The sequence below is a fragment of the Equus przewalskii genome, chromosome 16, assembly GCF_037783145.1.
Source record: "Equus przewalskii isolate Varuska chromosome 16, EquPr2, whole genome shotgun sequence".
NCBI classification, from domain to species: domain Eukaryota; kingdom Metazoa; phylum Chordata; class Mammalia; order Perissodactyla; family Equidae; genus Equus; species Equus przewalskii.
This window is the reverse complement of record NC_091846.1, coordinates 7287093-7309442: the sequence shown is the minus strand read 5'-3', so window position 1 is coordinate 7309442 and position 22350 is coordinate 7287093. Positions and strand designations below refer to the sequence as shown.

The 22350-nt window shown below is 39.1% G+C and overlaps 1 protein-coding gene across 2 annotated transcripts in view; it reads right to left on the bottom strand.

Moving 5' to 3' along the window:
* Positions 1-438: 438 nt before the first annotated feature.
* POLR1D (RNA polymerase I and III subunit D) overlaps positions 439-22350 on the bottom strand; it is a 43155-nt gene continuing 21243 nt past the window's right edge. For both annotated transcript variants that reach the window (XM_070578728.1, XM_070578727.1), the window contains exons 2-3: positions 14341-14415; positions 439-2222 (exon numbers count right to left, since the gene is read on the bottom strand). In XM_070578728.1, the coding sequence (XP_070434829.1) occupies positions 1955-2222; positions 14341-14357 (285 nt within the window). In that variant the 5' untranslated portion in view covers positions 14358-14415 and the 3' untranslated portion in view covers positions 439-1954. The remainder of the gene's footprint in view (positions 2223-14340; positions 14416-22350) is intronic.

Sequence of the window (22350 nt, the reverse complement as noted above, 5' to 3'; positions counted from 1 at the left end):
GGGCTCTGTGATCTCTACATATAGTTACATTGGAGAGCAGACAGTAACACTGAAAAAAGCTGCCAGGGTGGTATGTTAACCACAGAAGTAGGAGGCAGCTCATGTGTATGGTATCTTAGGACCAATGCCTCCCTAACATCTACTGTATAGATATGAAATAACAGATAGTTTGCTCTTGACATTTATAAAGAGGAAACCATGGCTGCTCTTGATAAAAGTTTTAAAGATTCTAATAAAATTTTCACAAGTGGAACTGTGGTTTTTAAAGTGAAAATGATTCTGTGGAACACTCATTCTTTAACACAATTATATAAGAAAGGCAAGTATCATTAGGCTAAAGAGCTTCCTTTACTTTTGAGTGTAAGAATATGCTCATGATAATCATCCCCTTTTAAAAAGTGAATTGCCAATTTGCTCTAAATATGTAGCGCATAGACAAATGGTTTAATTCAACTTTATTTTACTTAATTATAACAAGAATTTTTAAAAACCTCCACAACTTTATGCTATTTCTAATAAATATTTGAATACAAAACATTTCAAATATAGCACAAATAAAACAGGCTAATGCATAACTAGATTTGGATAAAGTCATGTGAACCAAATTCCTTCTGTGTTTGAAAGGAATGCATGTTGTTACAAAGTGAGAGGCTGAGGTCCTGGGGTCCTGGGTGGGGGAAGGGGAGGGTCAAGAGAGAACGCTTTGGGTTTGGGACTCCCGAGCCTTCAGCTCAGAGCAGACTGAGGGTGTGGCAGAGTAGCTTGGGGTTGGGGAATGATACAAGGTCTATTCTGGTTTCTCTATAAACACCCCAAAGCTAACTTTTTGGCTATCCTCCTTTCTAGCTTTTAGAAAGGGCTTTTCTTGGCTGCCAGGAAGCAGGGAGCAGGCTGCGGCAGAACGATTATCTGGGAGCAGCCAGGCATAAGCTCAGACACTTCAGAAAACTGGGGAGGGGGGACAGAGGCAGATCCTTCTTCCTTTTGTGGACCTGGGAAGAGGGTGCTTGGTGACATTCTCCTGAACATGAAAGGAAGAACACAGCTTTGAAAGGTTTGTGATTGTATGTTAAAACAGATTCACACCGATACTGAAAAAACAAAAAAAAGGCTTGTAAACACATTTTTACATTTACAATTAAGATTTCTGAAACAACTATACTAAGAGTGGTCTTCAGCTAAATAAGACATAGCATTAAAATAATTAATTTTAAGCTTTGAGAGTTCTTTTTAAAGTACCACTTAAAACTTATTCAAAAACAGTAAATATAGAAAAATTGTTCTATCTTAGGAATGAGTTTGAGAATGCACAAGGAAACAACAGAGCCAATTCTTTAACCTCTGGTTATTGATATGGAGTGCTAAATTCATTCTGAGAATTTCCTACATTGTTCACTTAAAGGAAGACAAATGCAGAGCTATCAAGGAGTTTCTCGGTCAATTTCTAGCCCTTGGAGGGCTATAACTTTTCATAAATATGGCTACTGACCAGATGATTTCTAAATTTTAAATTTGTCACTCAAAAATGTAAAGTATAGGATTTACAAGTATTCCATTTTTTGAGAGATTTTGAGAAATGACCACAATTGCAGCACATCAAAAACAATGGAACTAGTTTTAACAAACTCTGAAAACTTTTAAGTTCTAGATTCATTTTGAAACCAACTTCCAAACAAAATAAACTAAAAACAATACATATGTATACTACACTGCTGAAGTAGCTTAAACTTGCCAAGACGTCTTCAGAGCGAGTCTTTTTGGACTCACTTCCTTGAAGGTTTCCTCTGGGTTGTTTCTGCTGGTCGCAACCACAAGGGCCTACTGTCAAAATCCCTCTTAGGCGTTTGCTCTGCCAGCTCAAGGTCTGTCCTCAGTACCTTTCTCTGCACACCCCCCCAATCCCAGGTGGAACAGCTCACTGCTCCTAACAGTCGTGCTGGGTCTGCAGCCCGCCTCACCGCTTGCTCGGCCGCTTTTCGTACTTCTCCTGGCTGCTCCGCTTCCTTGGTGGAGAACGGCTGGCCGCGCCGCGAGCCGGGAAGCCGTGCTTGTAAGGGTGGCTCCTGCGCTGCTTCCGGTTTTCTTCCTTCTGGGTCTGGCTTTTCGCAGGTTCCTCACTGCCCTCTTTTTGTTCTTGGTCTTGCTCTTTATGGGAGGGCAGTGTGTTCTTAATTGTGTTAATTAGAAATCTTTTATTTGTACCAGCAAGAGGACACTTCATCCTGGGGGTGAGGGGAAAGAAAACAATCACAAATCAAACACTGACTCCAAAGCTGAGCCCACTGATCACGGCAAGTGCCAAAGAATTGTTTCCACAGGATCAAGTGTGTGCATTTGTTCAGCTTTCCTTGCATGCCACCTAGTGTAAACTCGGAGTACAGGGGGAAGAATCAGACACAGGACTCCTGAGACAGCCGGCCCTTAGCTGAATACTGCAACCTTTTCCTCTTCGTCAAGACTAACTTTCTTACTGCAGTATCTGGACAGCTATTGACCACAAGGCAAATTAACAATCATTTAACATTTTCTCCTTAAATAAAATGCCTGATCTCACTATATTCTGCATTTTGAGTTAAATTTTATTGTGACGTGCTTTTAATGACCAAAGAGTAAAAATAAGTCCCTCTTCGAGGAACAAAAAAAGTACATTGTGCCATCTCACGGATACTAGAGCCAAATGATCTACTCTAGAAAGGAAAATTGCCTAAAGAATCCAGAAAAACGCAATAATCACCTTTTCCCTTTAAAAACACTCTTACCCTTGGTTTCAGGACTCCAGTCCGTGCTCCATCGGTGACTCTCGCACACGCACACCCTCCGGGTGAATGTCTGTGCAGTGTACATGTAGGTGGCTTCATGGTTCAAGCTCACCCAGGAGGGAGGATGGAACTAATTAAATTGTTAATTAACATGCTGAGTTATATTTATATACTACAGTATTTGTTTTATTTTTCAGATGTAGTGAATCTTTCATTTTGGAAAAGAAAACCCCACACAAATGAAAACTTGCCTATTTCTCTTGGTCTTGAGCCGTCTGCCATATGATGGGCTATTTAAGGAGGATACTGATCCTCAAAATCATGTTATTCAGGGTGGCTGGTATTGAACAAAATGAATGTGGGAGTCTATAATCTCCATCTTTACACCAAACTTCGGTTCAAAGAGAATCCCAAAGAATACTTCAGAATGAAGCCAGCAGCACTCCACTGCAATGGGTCTGTAGTCTAGACCCGTCTGAGTGGAACATAAGCAGTCATCAGCCTACTGTCACTTACATGGAGCTCAGACCACGTAAGGCCAGAAGGGCATTAAATCTGGAAGTAAAAGGAAGAGCAAAAATAAAAGAAAATGTCTCCTGCTGCAAATAAGCAGTCCCTGAGCCTGCATAGAGAGAGAAAATATCTGAGAAGAATCAAAGGTGGTGTATACAGCCAATGTGCTGTGCGTGCTGAATGCTCAGGCCAGAAGTGACCAGGGAATGAGCCAGAACAGGAGGAAAGGAAATGCAGAGCAAAAAGGACAGTGGAGTGCAGTGAAGCAGTGGGAATGGTCAGAGGTGGTGATGGCACTGGAGGTTGTTTGCTTTAGCACTACAGTTCAGAGGCCACAGTGAATGAGATGAGGACCAAAGAAGAAAGCCCATAACAAAGAGGAAAGGAAAAACAGTTCTGCAAGTACTGGGGGATGCTAGACTACTTAGCTCCCTGGAACGCTACAGGGGTTCCCTGAGCTTCCAGAGAAAGTACACCAGCATCGCGTTACCTCAGTAGTCCCAAGGCAGAGTCACTCACACCTCCTGGAAGTACCTGAGCACTAGGATGCTCTGTGCAAGGGCATGTGATGGGAGCAGGCGGGGCTCTTACTTCAGTGGCTTGAGAGGGTGTCGCTGAATTCAGGCACTGATTTGGGGAAGAAACTTGAACCACTGAAGTTGCACACTCAGCAAAGATTCAGAAGAGTACTAGACACCAGTGTGTCACAAAACAGCACAACACTGCTGGCCTGCAGGAAAAAATGACCCTCTAATGCACAATATAAAAAGCTGAGAGTGCTCCTCTTTGCCAACTTGGCCCAGTGCTTACTGTAGGAGCAAAATCATTTTTACAAGTCAATGGACCACATATATCTCTTGAATATGGAAGGCTAGGAGCAGCTGGTGAAAAACAGCCAGCTGAAGGAGAATTTTGGGGTGTTTTCAGTGGAGTGGGTCATCTCAGTGCTGGTGAAACCAGTCAGTTCTTCTCTGGATTAAACAAATGAGGAAGGTGATTATTGCCAGATGGGATAATAATCTAGGACCTTAAAAGAAAACCTTTGGTAACCCCCAGTGAAATCCACTCCATTTTGCTATGTTCCATACGAGGTCATCTTTAATACCATATGCTTACCCAAGATGAACAAAGGTCTTCTTCTGCTGGGGAACTGCAGAGTCCACACTCAGAGGGCGAGGGCCATGTCAGAGGCCGCGTTCCCCAGCTTTCAGCAGCTAGGGTAACCCACTGACTTTCCAAGCTTTCAGTTGGAAGCTGTGACCAGGGTTCTGCATGTCACGGGAGAGGCAGATTTCTAGAGACTCTGCCACTAGAGAGTCGAAGATTGACCGAGGCTAGGATTGCAAGCTTTTCATCTTTTTTTTTTTTAGTAGGCACACTGTATAACGTAATTTGCAAAAGTAAGAAGCTACTTTCTCCTTGCAGTTATCATACTTGATTTATGAAAAACAGTAAACTGTAAAACAAACCTAGGGAACAGAAAGGGAAGATAAATCTAAGGTTTCTTTTTCTTTTCTGATTTTAAGACTTTTGTCTCTCTACTGCTGAAGGATAGAGGTAGTAATATCTGGCAGCCTACAGGTGCGGACCTGCCACTTTTGGTTTGTAAAATAGTTTCATGAGTATGACCCATCAAATAGTGACACACGATCACTAGCCAATAAGAATAATAACAGTGATGCTGACTAACATTTATGAAGCAATCACCATGTGCCATTACATTTCCAAATTGACCTCATTTCATTTCTCCAAGCATCACCCATTTTATAGATGGACAGAAGAGGAAAAGCGACTTATCTAAGATCCCAAGCTAGTAGGACATGGAGCTGGGACTGGAACAAGCAGGTCTGACTCCAGCGTCCACCCTCCCCACACCATCCCAAATGGGGCAGAGCAGCAGAAGACAGAGAGACACACTGCAGCATCTCCACATGGCCAATCACCAGCAGTTAGGGAAAGATTGCAGGGGAAAGCCTGCCAGCACACCTGTGGCCGAGGCTTCTTCGTCCAGGACAACCACCAAGAAGCAGATCTGTACGCAGGGTCAAGTTGGCTAAGGACAGCTGGCCACTCACAAGCCCGGGAGAGTCACTGACACGGACGAGGACAAGGACAAAGAACTTCCCAAACACACTTGACTTGGATATTTGTGAAGTACAAGAGGCAGTGGGAAATTACGGGTCTTACTTTTACGGTTACGGAACTAGAGGCCTTGGGATCATGGAAGCAAGGTTCCATGCAATGCATTCCAATTCATTCCTTTATTCTACAGCCAAACCCATTCCCACACCAGCAAACAGCATTTACCTTCTATTCTGTACATATCTTTGCACTATCATGAACGTAAGTAAAATAACACCTGTAGAAAGAAGCATAACGAGACTCCCAACACTCCGTGAAACAAGGGCAATATCTTTAATCTTGACGCTGTGGTTGATTACAACTCATTTTGTTGTTTAATGCTGCCACAACCACCATAACCTCCCATGGTTTATAATTTGGCAATCAAAAGCCCCAGCATGTGGCCACCTGAGAAATTCTTTTATGGGGTTATAATCTCGAGTACTAAACTGTTAATCCTTAATTACTCTGCATACAACAGTCTTGAGGCTCATGGTAAGTTTTCAATGCACTCTGTTTCCAACACCATACCTAAAAGTAATGGAAAACAGTTGACATATATGTACATATATATCTATAATATTTATTTATTTAAAAAATCTGAGAATCTTTCATATGTAAGGCATTATGCTAGGTGCTTTAGCAAAGATAAATACCAGGCTATCTGTCTATGTACTTATGCTCTTTAGGAGACCAAGAAGAGGAACAGAGGCATGGGAAGCTGAAGTGCAGAAGCAGCTATGTGAATACGGCATACTGGGATAGATGATGATGCTACAGTCCTTGGCCTCCTGCTTCCTTAACAGCACAAATCATTCACACAGCTATAGGATCTAACGGTAACACATTCAGGGCTCTCTGATTCACTTTCATAACTGAATATGAAAGGAATGTAGGCAGCAGGGCCAGGAAGCACTGCCATTTCTGTGTTCTTGCAGACAGTAATCCACAGAAGAGAGGTAGTCTATAGTACAATGAGTATCAAGCTAGAGATGAGAAAGCAAAGTTCCAGTCCCATCAGCAATTAGTGAGCTGGGGCGTTAGGAACCTCTTTGAGCCCCACGCTCTTAAACCATAAAGGCTTCGGATCTCCGAGGCCCTGAAACCCTGCCAAGAGCCTCATCCCGGAGTCACTCAGAAACGTGAGCTCTTCCTTCCCTCCCCGCTGGTTCTAGCTGCACTGTGCTCTCCTGCTCACATGTCCACATCCACCAGTGGATTAACGCCTTTCAGGCCAGGAGCGAGAGTCATCTTTACTGCTGCTGTGCCTGGCCTCTTAATATTCCCACTGGTGCTCAGTAAATATTCAAATGAATAAAAAAACACATGCCTGCATAAAGGCTGGAGAAACTATTTGCTTTCCAATAATCAAAAGCTGATTACATAAAATGGAAGAACAATGGAAGAACAATGCAGGTGATATTTCTCCTTGGCACCAGAATAACCCCAAGCCAAAATAGAAAAGCACCCAAAAAACATCATTCCCATTGAAGCAACTCGGTTAAGAAAAGGAAGAATCATTTCTTGTCAGATTCAATCTCTGAAACTTATTGTAGCAAAATACACACCTTTCCAAGTATAAAGCTGAAGTTTCACAGGCACTAGACTCAAATATGAGATTGAGCCACAGATAAGCTGAAGCAAACGTGGCCAGAATAAAAGCAGCTCTGTAGACAATGAAGCTGGGCAAATTTCTGAAATTTGTGCTTTATAAATTCCTTTATGTTGACTAAAGGAAGTCACATGGGCCAATATTTCAGTTTCTCGGAGGCCTCCGTCAAGAATAGCTTCCAAAGAGATTCTTTTGCTGAAATACATCCAAGGAAGTATATAGCACCAAATGGTCTCTTTCTTTACAAAACAAAAAATGGCATCCCATTTGCATTTTCTTTAGTTCAGCAATCTCTTTCTGGCAATGGCTCAACAACCTCACTAAGATCTGTTTATGAAATATCCAAGAGGAAAAAATAATGTCTCTCACTCGAGTTCTATTTCAAATTTTAATGCAAATATGAAGGTCTTCTAGATGTTTAGAAAAACAGACCACGGCCCACTATTAAGCACTACACTGTCTACGCCTTTTAGATTTGTCCAAGGAGGTCCGCTTGACAGGGATGGGTCTTGGGACTCCCGTGCTGGAGACCTGGCTACCTGAGTGCCGTGGAGCTGTCTGCCCCTGGGCGAGCCGGGAGGACACTCTGAATTCTGCAGAGTAGGTCGGTATCATTCTTTTTAATACATAGAGATTAGTATAGTGGCTTCCAAATTTGTGTGCACTTTAGAATCACCTGGGTTATCTTTTTAAAACTCCAAGCTCAGGCCACACCCCAAATCAATAGTCTTTGATGGAGGGACACAGACATCTGGAAGCTCCCCAGATGATTCAAATGTGCAGGTACGTTTGGGAACCACTGGATTAGTGGTTACAAGTTTTTACTTACACACACGCATTTATTTAAACAGACTGAAAACCAGGTGTTCTCTCAGGATAAGCACCACGGGGAAGATGTTCTTTGTCCCAGTACTAGGGAGCAGAAACAAGTCATGGTTGTCCTTGGCCCAGACCTCCTTCCATAACCCATACCTGTCGGGTGTGCTGAACCAAAAGCTGCCTCAAGGAAAAGTACTTGTGCAACTATTTGAGTTGCAAGGTGAACTAGATGGTTATTCAGAGGTGAGTGAGCCTGTCACTTCAAGGAAAATAACTCACAGTATCCATTACCAATGATAAAACTGGAGTTTCCCAGTGAAAGAAAATTAGACTTTTGGAAAACTGTGAACTTGACAGGCAGGTTCCCAACACTTACAAGACTTTTCTGATGAGATCAGTGGTGATATTTACAAGTGTGTTTTATAATATTATGTAATGACATGAGTCAGCATTTGGAAGATCTTCATAACTCGGTGAACCAACGTTTTCCAGGTGACCAATGCATGATGTTACAAAATCATGCATGAGTAGAAGATTCACAGTGCAACGTAGACCAAGGAATTTTATTGCGATAGAATGTGAAAAATTCACATTATTAAAAAGAATGTTAAGAAACTACTACTCATTGAGGTTACTTGCAAAGTTTTGATGTAGTATTAAAGAATACCACGATTTTGTGAAAAAAAGTTACTGAACTGCTTCTATCTTTTCCAGATACACATTAGTGTGAAGTCAGATTTTCTTCATATACTTCAACCAAAATAACATATTACAACAGATTGACTGCAGAAGCGCATATGGCATTCCAGGTCTTCTATAAGTCAGAAATTAAAGAGGTTTCCAAAAATATTAAACAATGTCACTTTACTTAACAATTTTTGCAAATATAGTTATTTTTATACAAAAATTATTTATCAATATTTATTTTATTATTTTTGTCTATTGTTATTTTTAAATAAATTAATAAATACTGCAAAAATCACTCAATTTTAATTTCTGATACAGTAAATAATGATAGACATAACCCATATTAAAAAAGTTCTTTGGGGTCCTAAATAATTTTTAAGAGTGTAAAGAATCCTAAAACCAAAAAGTCTGAGGACCATTGTTATAAGACAATTGAAAAAAAATAACAACGTCAACAGGAATTCTTGCCCTGTAGACTAATGGGAACGTGTATCACATCCTGTTCTCCCAGGATCCACCTCTTATAAACGTGGAATGTCTCTGCCTGCTATCTTTTACTCCCTTCTCAACATGCTTTTCCTCCTTCTTGGGAAGAGGCTGCTAGTTGCCCCCCAATATCTGTTCTTCCTGTCTTCTATAGTAAAAGAACCCAGACACTTATCTGGCACATGCCAGTCTGGGGAAAAACAGACTAAATTCCTGACCTTGTAGCTGGGTGTAGACATGAAACTAAATTCTGGCCAGTAGCTTATATGTAGCAGTGATGTACACAACTTCTGGGAAGTGTCCTTAAAGGCAAGCCCACTTTTCCTCTTCTTCCCTTCTGCTAACTGAAATAAGGATTTAACAACTGCTACTACATTACAGCACGTGGAAAAGAATCACAACCTATGGTTGGGAGATATGGAAAGCCAGAAGAAACCTGGGTCCTCGAGAACTTTGTGGAACCGCCAACCTAACTGGTAGGATATTCAAAGGTACCTCAGGACTCCCACAAATCTCGGGGGGGCTCGTGCACGTGGTAACTCTCCCCGGGGGAAACAGAAATGACATCGATAAACTAGTTCTTTTACTATCAGAAAGTTCCACTAAGCCAGTAAGTGGCACTAAGGTGGTCAGGATAAAGGACTTCCATCTGCACAGCTGCCTGCAACAACTGATCCCCTTGAACACTCCTCACATCACAAGAACCCTGACTGATATTTTCTCATTCACTTGTCAAGTCATCTGAATTTACGATTTAGCTCTATGCTGACTCTCACATAAGGTAGTAGATTGGACCAATGACTACTGTCAACCCGATGAAGGTCCTGCCTTACACCAAAAAGAAAGCAGCCTGCCCCTAACAAAGTTTGTACTAATCTGATTCCCATTAGGAGAGGCAGCTTATCTCTGTAAAGGACAGAGGAGGGCTGGAAAGAAGATAAGAGCAGATTTAAGTAAGATTTACTAACTCACTGCCTCATGCCAGGAGCCATGCTGACGGTTCTCATAAATATTATCTCATCAAATTTGTACAATCCCTCTTCCAGGAGGTAGGTATTCTACTGAATCTAAGATGATTATCTATGTTACATACAGATTGACTCACACTGGGTTATTTCATTTTATTATATCATTTCATCCATAAATATATCAGAATGAATTTCTGAAAGATAATAGCTTTTAAAAAATAACAGCAATACCATATCACATCTAAAAAATCAACATTAATTCCTTAATATCCTCAAATACCCCCAATTGTTAGTTCGTTTGGACAAGGATCCTAACGAGGTACAAATTTTATTTGATATGTCTCAAATCTGTTATTTCCTAGGATACTCCTCCTTCTTTTCTCCGTGCAATTCGTTTGTTAAAAGAACTGGGTTGTTTGCCCTGTAGAACTCCCCACACTTTGGATTTTTGTGCTTTTATCCTGAGAGTGTCATTTAACATGTTCCTCTGTCCTCTGTATTTCCTGCAAACTAGCAGGTCTAACTGGAGACTTGATCAGATTCTGGTTCAGTTTTCTAACAAGGATCCTTTACAAGTGGTGTTCTTCCTATTGCATCCTTTTGTGGTGTAAAGGTTGATCAATAAGTTCAGGTGTCATCAGCCTCACCCATTCATCAGAAAATCCCCCATTAACTTCCTTTCATCTGATAGATTTAGCTATCACTGATGATCTTTACTTAGATCCAATCTATCATTAGGGATTATTAAATGATGACATTCTTTTTTTTTTTTTAAGATCAGGTTTACTGAGGTATAATTTGTACAGAATAAAATTTATCCTTTTAAGTAAATAATGTTGAGTTTTGGCAAATGTATGAAGTCATGCAATTACCACAAAAATCAAGATATAGAACATTTCCATTACTCAAAAAAGTTCTTCAGTAAATCCCTTCATTCCATTCCCACTTCCCGGCAACCAACGATCTGTTTTCTGTTCCTAGAGTTTCAGCTTTTCTAGAATGTCATATAAGTAGAATCTTTTTTGTTTTGGTGAGGAAGATTGTCCCTGAGCTAACATCTGTGCCAGTCTTCCTCTGTTTTGCATGTGGGATGCCGCTACAGCATGGCCTGACGTGAGGTGTGTCGGTTCACAACTGGATCTGAACCAGCAAATCCTGGGCCACTGAAGTGGAGCATGTGAACTTACCTACTACACTAACGGGCTGGCCCTGGGAATCTTACCCTGTGTAATGTTTTGTGTCTGGCTTCTTTCACTTAGCTTAATGCTTTCAAGATTCATCCATGCAGTGTGTATCAGCAGTTCTGTTCTTTTTTATTACTGAGTAGAATTGAATGTATAGATGTACCACAATTTGTTTATCCATTCATCAGCTGATGGACATTTAGGTTGTTCCCAGTTTTGAGCTATCATGAATAAAACTGCTATGAACATTACTGCACAGTTTTCTGTAGGGGGCTTAAGTTTTCAATTCTCTGGTAATTGGTTAGAAGAAGAATTCTGCATGGTGAGTGTGTATTTATAAGAAACTGTCGACTGTTTTTCAAAGTGGCTGTACTATATTACATTTCCACCAATAATGCGTGAGCATTCTAGTTGTTCCACATCCTCATCTTTATTCGGTACTGTTAATCCTTTTTTATTTTAGCCACTCCAGTACATGTGTAGTGGTAACTAACTGTGGTTTTAATTTGCATTTTCCTAATAACTAATGATTGAGTATCTCTGCAAATGCTTATTGGCCAATTGTATGTCATTTTTGGCGAAGTATTTATTCAAATGTTTGGTACATTTTTAAATTACATTGTCTGTCTTATTATTGAGTTAAGCATTCAAATGATCATCTTAATTCTATAGTCTTTCTACATTTAATAGTGGCAATTCTATAAGGGAGTTGTCTGTCATCAGTTATTTTCTAACCTTGAGGTATAATTTGTACAGGGAACAGGATGAATGCTTGATTCTTCTTCACTGTTTATCAGTTTTATGAATACTGATTTGGTGCCCTACTGTCATCTAAAAGGGACTACTAAGTTTCTTGTTGAGATTATCATTATGGCCTCATGGATTTTAACATATTTTAGGTATCTCAATCATTACAGCTTTATTCTTTTCGAGGATCAAATGATCCCATCTTTGACTAGCTGGAAGCCTTTCAAGTTCGTTCCTGAGTCCTTCTGAAACGACGACAGTAGTCTTGACAGTTTCTTTGCTTTCTGACATGACAAGATTTTCTGGCTCCTCTTATACATTTCCTGCCTATTAGTAAACAGTTTGGCCTTACCCAGAGAGGTCTGGCCTTTGCCCTTGGCTTCTGGGAGATAATCTCAATTCTAGGAGGCAATGTCATATCAGATAGAAATGTCTTTGATTAGCGGGGAGCTTTGGGTCATGTGGTATTGGTCAGCTTGGAGACTGAGATCAGTCATTTGAGCAATCCATCAATCAATCATGCTTAAGTAATGAACTCCAATGAAAACTCTGAACACTGAGGTTCAGGTGAGCTTCCCTGGTTGGCAATACGCCATGCGTACTGTCACACATTGATGCTAGGAGGGTAATGTGTCCTGACTCCATGGGGAGAGGACAACAGAAGCTTCGGGTTTAGAACCCTCCCAGACTACGCCCTTTCCATCTCTTATTTTGGCTGATTTTAATGTGTATCCTCTCCCTGTAATAAACTACAACCATAAGTATATAGCTTTTTGTGGATTGTATGAGTTCTTCTAGCAAATTACTGAAGCTGAGGGTAGTTTTGGGAACTCCCTGAACTTGCAGTTGGTGTAAGAAGTGAGGGCAGTCCTAGAGACTGTGACTTCTAACTTGCAGTTTGGCTAACCCTAGACACTGCCTAGGATCTGCGATCAATTATTTCTCTAAGAATCTCTGTCTTCTTTCAGTGACAAATGGTATTTATATACCAAAATCTGGGTGCCAGGGGTACTTACTGCTACTGAGTGGGTAGTCATTATTTCTAGGATTTTTCCATGAATAGAACTAGAAAAAGTTTTTCTCTCTTCCTTTTAAAGAGAAAATGTAGCACGATTTCACACTGATATTTCTAACTCAAATTTAGGATTATAGGTTCTTACGTCTTTGATTTTTAAGTTTGTATCTCTTTTACACAGAAAATCTTGATATCTAAAGCAAATAAATATTTACTTATTTGTTTTATCCTACTATATAATATTTCCAGAATAACGGTATCAATATTATTACTAACAATATGATAACTGGAAACAATTTAAGATTTCTTTGTAGCTCTTTTTTGTCTTTTGGAAATAAAGACAAATTTCAAATTGGTTGAAAGAGTTTCTCTATGTGTGGCCAAGCCATCCACTAAAAGGCTTACTGAGGTCCATTTGTTTTATTTTGTTTGCTTTTTAGGGATTACCTTTTCTCTCTATTTATTTAACTCTGTTTCATATTTTATGTAAACCATGTGCATGGTTCTAAGAGTCAAATCTACAGAATAAGGTATATTCAGAAGTCTAGATTATACTTTTATCCCATTTTTACATTTTACTCTTTTTAATGGCCCACAGTACTCCACTGTAGTGAATTTTAAATTGTAGATAAAAGATCTAAAATCAGCATACATATACTGAATGTGATGCTATTGCTAAAGTCATGCTTAAAAGAGTAGAGTTGATTCTTAAGGATAAGTTCTTCCTTTGTTCACATTATTAAATTTTTTTTTTAAAGATTTTATTTTTTCCTTTTTCTCCCCAAAGCCCCCCAGTACATAGTTGTATATTCTTAGTTGTGGGTCCTTCTAGTTGTGGCATGTGGGACGCTGCCTCAGCGTGGTTTGATGAGTAGTGCCATGTCCGCACCCAGGATTTGAACTGACGAAACACTGGGCCACCTGCAGTGGAGTGCATGAACTTAACCACTCGGCCATGGGGCCAGCCCCTATATTATTAAATTTTAACAAGCTCTATTTTGTATAGAAACTGCAAAGGTAAACTTTAGCTCTACGTGGCTGAACTGTCACATAAAATACTTAGAATTAGATTTTTTGAAGTAAATTTTAATTTACTAAGGACTCTAATTAAAACAGCAATTCTTAAACAATGAGTACTGATAGAATATTACGCTCACCCAGGTGGCGCAGTAGTAGCTACACGTCTCCTGGGGACTTGTAAACCACAGGGATGGTAAAACCATGACAGGTGTAGTCCATGCATGCTCCCTACCCACTTCCCATTATGTGAGTTCCACAGCCAACAGCCCTCAACAGTATCTTCCTCCACCATTTGCCTCTGAGCGATTTCCTCTACACCCATGGTTTTATATCCTATCTACATGCTAAAGAAGACTTGTCTCATTAATTTGCTTTTTTGAGCTTGAAGGAAGATTACTCAAGAACTTACCAACCCATAGGTCCCATTGTTTCTGCTCTTGTTTTCCCACGTTTTGCCTCTTTAAGTAGTTCTTCTATTGCTTTCCTGATGGGAAAAAGGAAGAAATTTGAGAGACAATCATTCCACTAAATTCTGAAAATCAATTCATTCCACATACATGATCTGGTGAAAGGAACAGCTTTTGAGGCATAAAATTTCAAAACTGGGGGAGAAATTTTTAAAAATTAAAAATACGTTTGATAGCTGTCAATACATAAAAATTTTAAAACTTTTTATATGAATGGGAAAAATGCTCAAAGAAAATTAAAAGCAAAATGACAAACTATATCCATATTAAAATATTTAAATGCACTATTATTCTAATAAATACTAATTAACCCAACAATGATAAATCTGTTTCTGCTCATCAGTTAGTGAAGGAGTAAAGAAATGGATATTCTTTTCTCTACTAACGGAGACTGAAGCTGACATAATAGTTCTGGAGGACAATTTAGCAACATGATAAAAAGCCTTAAAAATAATACATCCTGGGACCGGCCCTGTGGCCAAGTGGTTAAGTTTGCATGCTCTGTTTTGGCGGCCCAGGGTTTCACTGGTTCAAATCCTGGTTGTGGACATGGCACTGCTCATTAAGCCATGCTGAGGCGGCGTCCCACATGCCACAACTACATGCCACAACTAGAAGGACCCTCAACTAAAAATACACAACTATGTACTGAGGGGCTTTGGGAGAAAAAGGAAAAATAAAATCTTAAATAATAACAACAATAATAATACATCCTTGTTGACCTAAAAATGCCAATCCTAAGAAAATATTCAAGTAAATAGCAAAACTATATGTACAAAGATACTCATTAAACAACTTATTAACAACTAAAGAAAAAGAATAGAAAGCTTAAATGTTTACTAAAAAGGATTGGGTAAATAAATTATGGCATATCCACATAGCAGAAGATTAGGTAGTCATTAAAAAGGAAGACGAATACTTGGCACAGAAAGACATTCATGGCATATTTAGTATCTAAAACTGGATACAAAACAGTGTGTATAGGATAATTTTATTTTAAATTTATTTACATGTATATATTGCATAAGAAAACATTTGGAGGGATGTAATCAAAATGGTAAGAGTGATTTTTTTTGTTTGCTTCTCTGCATTTTCTATTTTTTCTAGAGTGAATCTGTATTATATGTGTAATTTTTAGAAAGAGATTTAAAAAACTGAGAAAACTTATTTATCAACCATAGTCTGAGACTTTACTATGTGTAAGATACTGTGCAAGGTGCTAGGGCAGTAAAACAAGAAGATGCTCATCCCTGACTTTAATACTACTTATGACATCGAAATAATAAAGTTAGGAAAAAGAGAGGTATAAAGTTGAAAACAAATATAGTACAAAGACAGAACTATAAATCTAATCACAAGGTTTTGAAGCTGGATAATTATATATTGATTCTATATAAAAACATTTAATTACACTACTATAGTACTAATATAGATAATACTTACATAATCCTCAAATGATATTAACATTCTGTTAGTTTATAAAAATGTTTTATTTTATATTGATTTTTATTTTATCAAAGCATGCACATAGCTTAAAAGGACAAATATTACTTAAAGACTTACAATAAAATACAGCAGTTTTACATATTATCCTTCCCTATCCACCAAAAAAGACAATTTTAACTCTTTTTTATCTGTTTCTCCTGGTTATTTACCTCCATATTTCTAATATAGGCTTTCTAACTATTTCACCGCCTCTTAATCTTCAACAGATATATCTGGTTATTTTTCTATAACTTATTCTTTTTTAAAATAAATTCCTATTAATGGTGAGATCTTTAAAAAACGCCTTTTAGCTAATTCTGCAGCTTGACACTTCTGTCCATCCTGGGAGGCCCACTGACAGGGTCAATGAAGAAGCGAAACACTTACTGACAACCGTGCGCCTTCTCACCCCCTGGACCCGCCAGTCAGATTATGTTCCCAGACCAGCTCACGGTATCACGAAGGGCTAAGAGCATCTGATCACCACATACCCTCCTTCTTCTACCTCCTTAAAATAATAATACAGCCTACTGACGTGATCTCAGGGTTTTGTCTCGCACAGTAGTTCATGAAAAATTTATCCCATCCAGCTCCAAAACAGAGATCCTTTTTCACCTTTATAGATGTAAGTAAAAAAAATCAAAGGGCAAAACTGTTCCAGATATTGCCCCCTTCCCATCAATTAGTGTGGCAGTTTCCAAAGAAAAACAGGTAATCAATCACACTTGGATCTATATCTACCCATGTGCTCTCTCTCCTGGCGACAGAAACAGTTAAAAATCATCAGGGAAAAAACTTGTTTGGGCAGTTCCACAATTATGAACAAACTATGTATCAGTTAAAAATAAACTAGAATGCTTTTTCCCATAAAAACCGTGTTAAAATGTTTGCCTAGCTTTCCGGACCAGCCTATAAAAGCCTATTTGTGTCGTAATATACATGAAATGCTGTATATCTGCAGCAAACGATACCCAGGCAAGCACCTTACAGAGATCCTGCAGGCACATTCTAGGCAACTTCAAGAACTATGAAGTGTGACACTGATTCTTCTGTAGGTTTGATTTCACTTAAAACTATCTCCAGCACTGTTATTAACTTGGCCACGATTAGGGATACCTCCTGATTTACAACTACAACCAAGGAGAAAAGAACGTATAAGTACAAGGAAGACTGCCTGGAGTGAAATGAATTCACCAGTGATGAAAGATGGTAAGAGGTGGGGCTCAGACAAGGTGGTACTGGCATTCAGTCAGCCATCTTCTCCCAGGTAAAGATGGCTTAGTTACAGTCCACAGCAAGCAGGGAGGCAGTGCCCCATTCCTATCGTTGGGGTGTAGTCAGGTTAGGTATTTGTAATTGGTTTAGCAACAACTAATGTCGGTATGGAGCTTTACGGTTTCAAGTACTCTCCTATCTGAGTTATCACGCCCAGTTTATAGATGAGGAAAGCGGTACTGGGGGACACTGATTAACTCGCCAAAGGCAACACTCTAACGATTGGAGAAGAGGAGGAAGAGGAACAAAACAAACAAACCAAAAGGACCCATGTGTTTAAGCCTACATATCCTCTGATCTTTCTATTATACTTCCTATCTCTTCCACAAACATTTACACAGCAAGTCCTGGAGAAGTCCTTTTCTCTTTACCATTAAAAAGCAAAAAATGAAATAAATGGGGAAAAAAAGGCCTAACCGAGCCGCCACTGCTTCTGCACCGCTGCAAGGAGAACTGGGCAACAGGCTGATAGTGGAGAGGCGGAAGAAATGAAGGAGGACTGCTCACTATTTTCTCCCAAGAATGTTGAACATTCGCTACCTCCCACCCCAAATTCTCCGGCACAAGCTCCTCCTGCAGGGCATTACTTCCAAACAGGAAAACAACAATCTCTAGCAATCATGTATTCTGTCCTTGAAATAACAATATCACCTTCAAAGTTAAGGGGAAAAAACTAGAAAGGTAGTTTTCCTCACTACTGTAGCCTCTATTGTTTTTCCTGGAACTCTCACTAATGAATTCTTGAGTAAGGAAATAGCAAATCCAGTTTCTAATGCACATTATCACAGAGGCTAAATACTTAAGTTATCGAAGATTATGAAACATCAACATCATGAAACAAGACAGTTTTTAATGAGATGATGAAACAAAAGTGTAAAGTGCAATTAAAACATAGGAAAAGCAAACAGTAGGAGAATATATAAGAACTAAGTACGTAGAGAACTCGAACAATTAAAACATCATTCGGACATAAATTTATTTCTAGGTACAGTAATTTTATGCTTAGATACCTTAAACATCTTAAAGGTTTCTTTGTAAAACACATACATTATATTAGAATATGAAGTTTAACGCAAACAAGAAGTCCAACAAAGCTAGGTCATTAGGCAGACAGGTTTTTGGGCACAGGAACAAACTGCAATCAATTTTCAATGATCCATGTGTGTATCATCTACAGCCAATTTTCCATCCTAGCTCAGCTTCCTCAGGCCTGCCTACTCATTCCATTAGCCAGCTGGTACATGCTTAAGGAATGTAAACTGATCATAATAGCAGCTTAAATAAAACCCAAGTGGGAACGCAAATCTGGTGCAAAATCATCTTAAATCCAAAGTCAAACAAATTAGTTTTGAGTTATCTGGGTCTCTGTTTCTTTTTACTCACATAAATCAACTGAGAGTTAACTATATCAGTATATAGAAAGGGTAGCTAGAAATTGAAGACAACTAAAATGAAACAACAGAAGTTGAAAGGTAAATAAAGAACATAAGAAAATGAGATTTTTAAAGGAATAAAATTAGAGAAAATAAATATCAAGTAATTGTTCAAAAAAGACAGAGAGACAGAGAGTTAGATGGACCTACATACATTTTCTTGAGAAATGGTGAAGGAAAGTGTTCCGGGCTGAATGCTGCGTCTCCCCTAAATTTATGTTGAAATTCAAACTGTCAATGTGATGGTATTAGGAGGCGGGTCGTTTGGGAGGCTGTTAGGTCATCAGGGTGGAGCCCTCACGAATGGGATTAGTGCCCTTAAAGAGACCCCAGAGAGCTCTCTCACTCTTTCTGCCACATGAGGACGCAGGGAGAAGACAGCCATCTCTGAACCAGGATGCGGGCCCTCACCAGACACTGAATCTGCTAGCACCTTGATCTCAGATTTCCAGCCTGCAAAACTGTAAGAAATAAATGTTTGTTGTTTAAACAACGCAGTCTGTGGTATTTTTGTTACAGCAGTCTGGATGGACTAAGAGGGATGAACATAAGGCTGAATATTAGATGCTTTCCACATTTCGTGCCTCCCTCAGTCTTTAAAAAGTCACCTTTGATTAGAAATTGTAATGTACAGTATCTGTCACATGATGGATGGAAAAGAGCCTCAAATAAGGCAATAAGTCACATAACACTACTTGGAAGGTCTTGATGTGCTCACACAAGCATGACTTGGTGACAAACACAGAGACTCAGAACATCGCAGAAATGAGTGCAGCACTGCTGGCTGCTGCTGACTGGGAAGGCATCTGACCCGCCAGCACATCACCAATGCTGAAGGCAACCAGCTTACAGGCGAGTCGCCCATATACATTACCCGTCAGAGCACTGGAAAGAATTTAAGAGAAACTTTACTACAGCAATCTAAATTTCCCATGATGGAGTGATAAGGCTTAAAGAAAGAAATGAAACAATTTACTTGATCTTCAGTAAGGATCTGATGTCAGACCACAGAACATTCTGATAAACAAATATGGACAGATGATTCAAATCACTGCTGAACATCTGCAAACAGCTGCCTATCGGCTCAGAACCAGTCAGCAGCAAATAACGGCTTAGAGACCAAGTGGATTGGTAGAAACCACAGGACAAAGTTTGGGTTCTGTATTACTTAGTAATTCGATTATAGATGTAGATGAAGATATTCAGGCCATCCTTATTTAACTTCAGAAAACATCAGATTGTCTGGGGTCACCTAACAGCTATAAAGAAAGGTAAGAAAATTCAAGTTGTGGAAACAGTTTTGAAGACAATGTAAAACTCAATAGGAACATTGAGGTCATTTGGGCAATGAAAAGAATTATTCATAGATAAAAGACGGAGGCAAAAGAAGTTAATTCTGTAAATCATGTTAAGTTTAGCCAACCTCTATCAAGCTTTTGCTGTGTAAGGCACGATGATTTACACAACGAGCAAGGCCATTCCCTGAAGAAGCTCACTATTAGGGATTGTATGTCCAATAAAGACCCATACATGTACTTTAGAAACAAACATTGGATTACCTAGGGAACGTGGGGAGGGAGCCCCAATATTTCCTTATTTACAATATAACAAAGGGAGTTATAAGAAAAGTTGCTTTATTTATTAAAACAACTTATACAATAAAACACTAAAGGACAATGGAGGAGCATGAATTTGAGTGGAGGATTAATGAGATCTTCTGATTTCACGCTAACATGGACCAAAGAGAAAGAAGAAAGTGATATTTTAAGCAATGCTGGGAAAAAACAGTGAAATATGTGGATTGCTTTTTACTATGATGATGATAACCTCCTAGGGTTGTTAATGAAGATAAGGTATTTTATTCAGATCCAAGTGTTCTGTATATTAGAAGAAGCCCAAGAAATATGATAGGTATTTTTTCCTTGACTAAACTCCTAGAGGTCAGGGAACTTGTCTTTTTCATCTTAGTTTTCCCCATGCCTGGCACATGGCAGGTGCCAAGTTAAGATTCCAGGAATGAATGTGTTCTGGGTGTGAGCGGGACATAAAAAAATGCAAGGATTTAAAAAAAAAAAACACTGTATCTGTAGCCAGAAGAGATGATGGGTGAGATGGAAGAGGCAAGGGATAAGAAAGGTGAAGACAAAAGAGAAAAAGTACGATCATGTGTCACTGGGCAAAGCAATGTGATGAAAGGTATTACTGGCCACAGGCTCCTTAAGCGACCTCCTGCAGCAGCCACAAGTGAACAGGAGCACAACAGCACCACACAGCCGCAGTAGCATCAAGTACTAGGTCAGAGGGGGAACCACAGACACCGACACAGTTGTTGGAATGAGGCAGACCTGGAATTTTTCCTGTCAGGATTGAGGTCTTTAATCATCTAGGGCTGCCTGAAAATCTCAGCACTTTCCCCTTAGTGCACTACCAATCAGAGATAAACGGTCTTTGTTTAGCTTCTAATATCATTCTTTTCTTCATTATGCAAATGGATAAAACCCCACTTCATTCATATATGCTAACATTTTCTAAACTCCATCTCTTAGTGAAGATGCTAATTGCGCCTTGAAATGAAGTGCTTAGTCTTGGGAGTCTTGAGCGTGCTAATACAGAGACCTCGAGGCCCCACAGCGGGGTGACTGGCCTGTCTCTGCAAGGCCTCACCAGATGCTCTGTGCTCCGTGGGGTTAGCGTGTTCTAGGGTCTTAGCTCTGTTAGTCCAGAAGCCCAGTGTGGCTAGGACACCCAGCCCGACTGCAGCACCGTATCCGCCATACTTGCACAGTGGAGTTCTGCTTAGGCTACACCCTGTCCAAATAGGTCTTCACTCCAGCCACAACCTTATCACCAGATACTCAGAGCAGATGTTACCTTCTCGACAAGGCTTTCTTGATCTCCCGTTTGCTCCACATCAATAGCTGTAACCACTCCTTTCTTTGAGGCCTACTAAGGGGCAAATAAAGTTCCACATGCCATATTTCTAAGCATTTAAAGGGTATAAAATAAACTAAAAATTATTAAATAAAATGTAGTCATTCCTCCTACCATGAAAAATATACCTTCATTACAATAAAAATTTTTTAAATGTGTAAAGCTGTATTTTTCAAATGACTAAAAGTCAGCAAAATATCAGAGATGACAGAATTAACTTATTGTGCACACTGATTATTCTGTTAATGAGTTGGTAACATTTGGAAGAATACAGAAAGAAACACACATAATTCATATATTATACATTTATTCCATAAAATTTATTTTCTTGCTCTGATTTCAGCAAAATCACTAATTATATTGTTATAATCAAGATTTTCACATAAATTATCTTCTATAGACTGTGATAATCTAAAGTATTAAAAAACAAAATGTAACCGTATTCAATGTGGATCTAATTTTAAGGTATTTGTCGGAATGTAAATTACCTTAATTGTAAAAAATCGAAAACCTAAATTTTGAATGGTTTAAAATTTCCCTATAAAATAAAATAATTAATGAATTAATATCAAATTTCCTATATGTTCTATATAGACCTACACATATACAAATGTATGAGTAATGTGACCTAACAGTGCAAATGTCAGTCAGCTTCCATGTATAACTATTCCTAACGCTGTACTAAGTCATGAGAACCTTCAGAACCATGAATTGAAATTCTAAGACAAACAAGAAAATGGAAACTTAGCACCACTGGGAAACAATATTTTTTTCTGGTACAATCTATTGCATTCATGCCAAGAAGGTTTTGACAAGTTAATGCTTCTA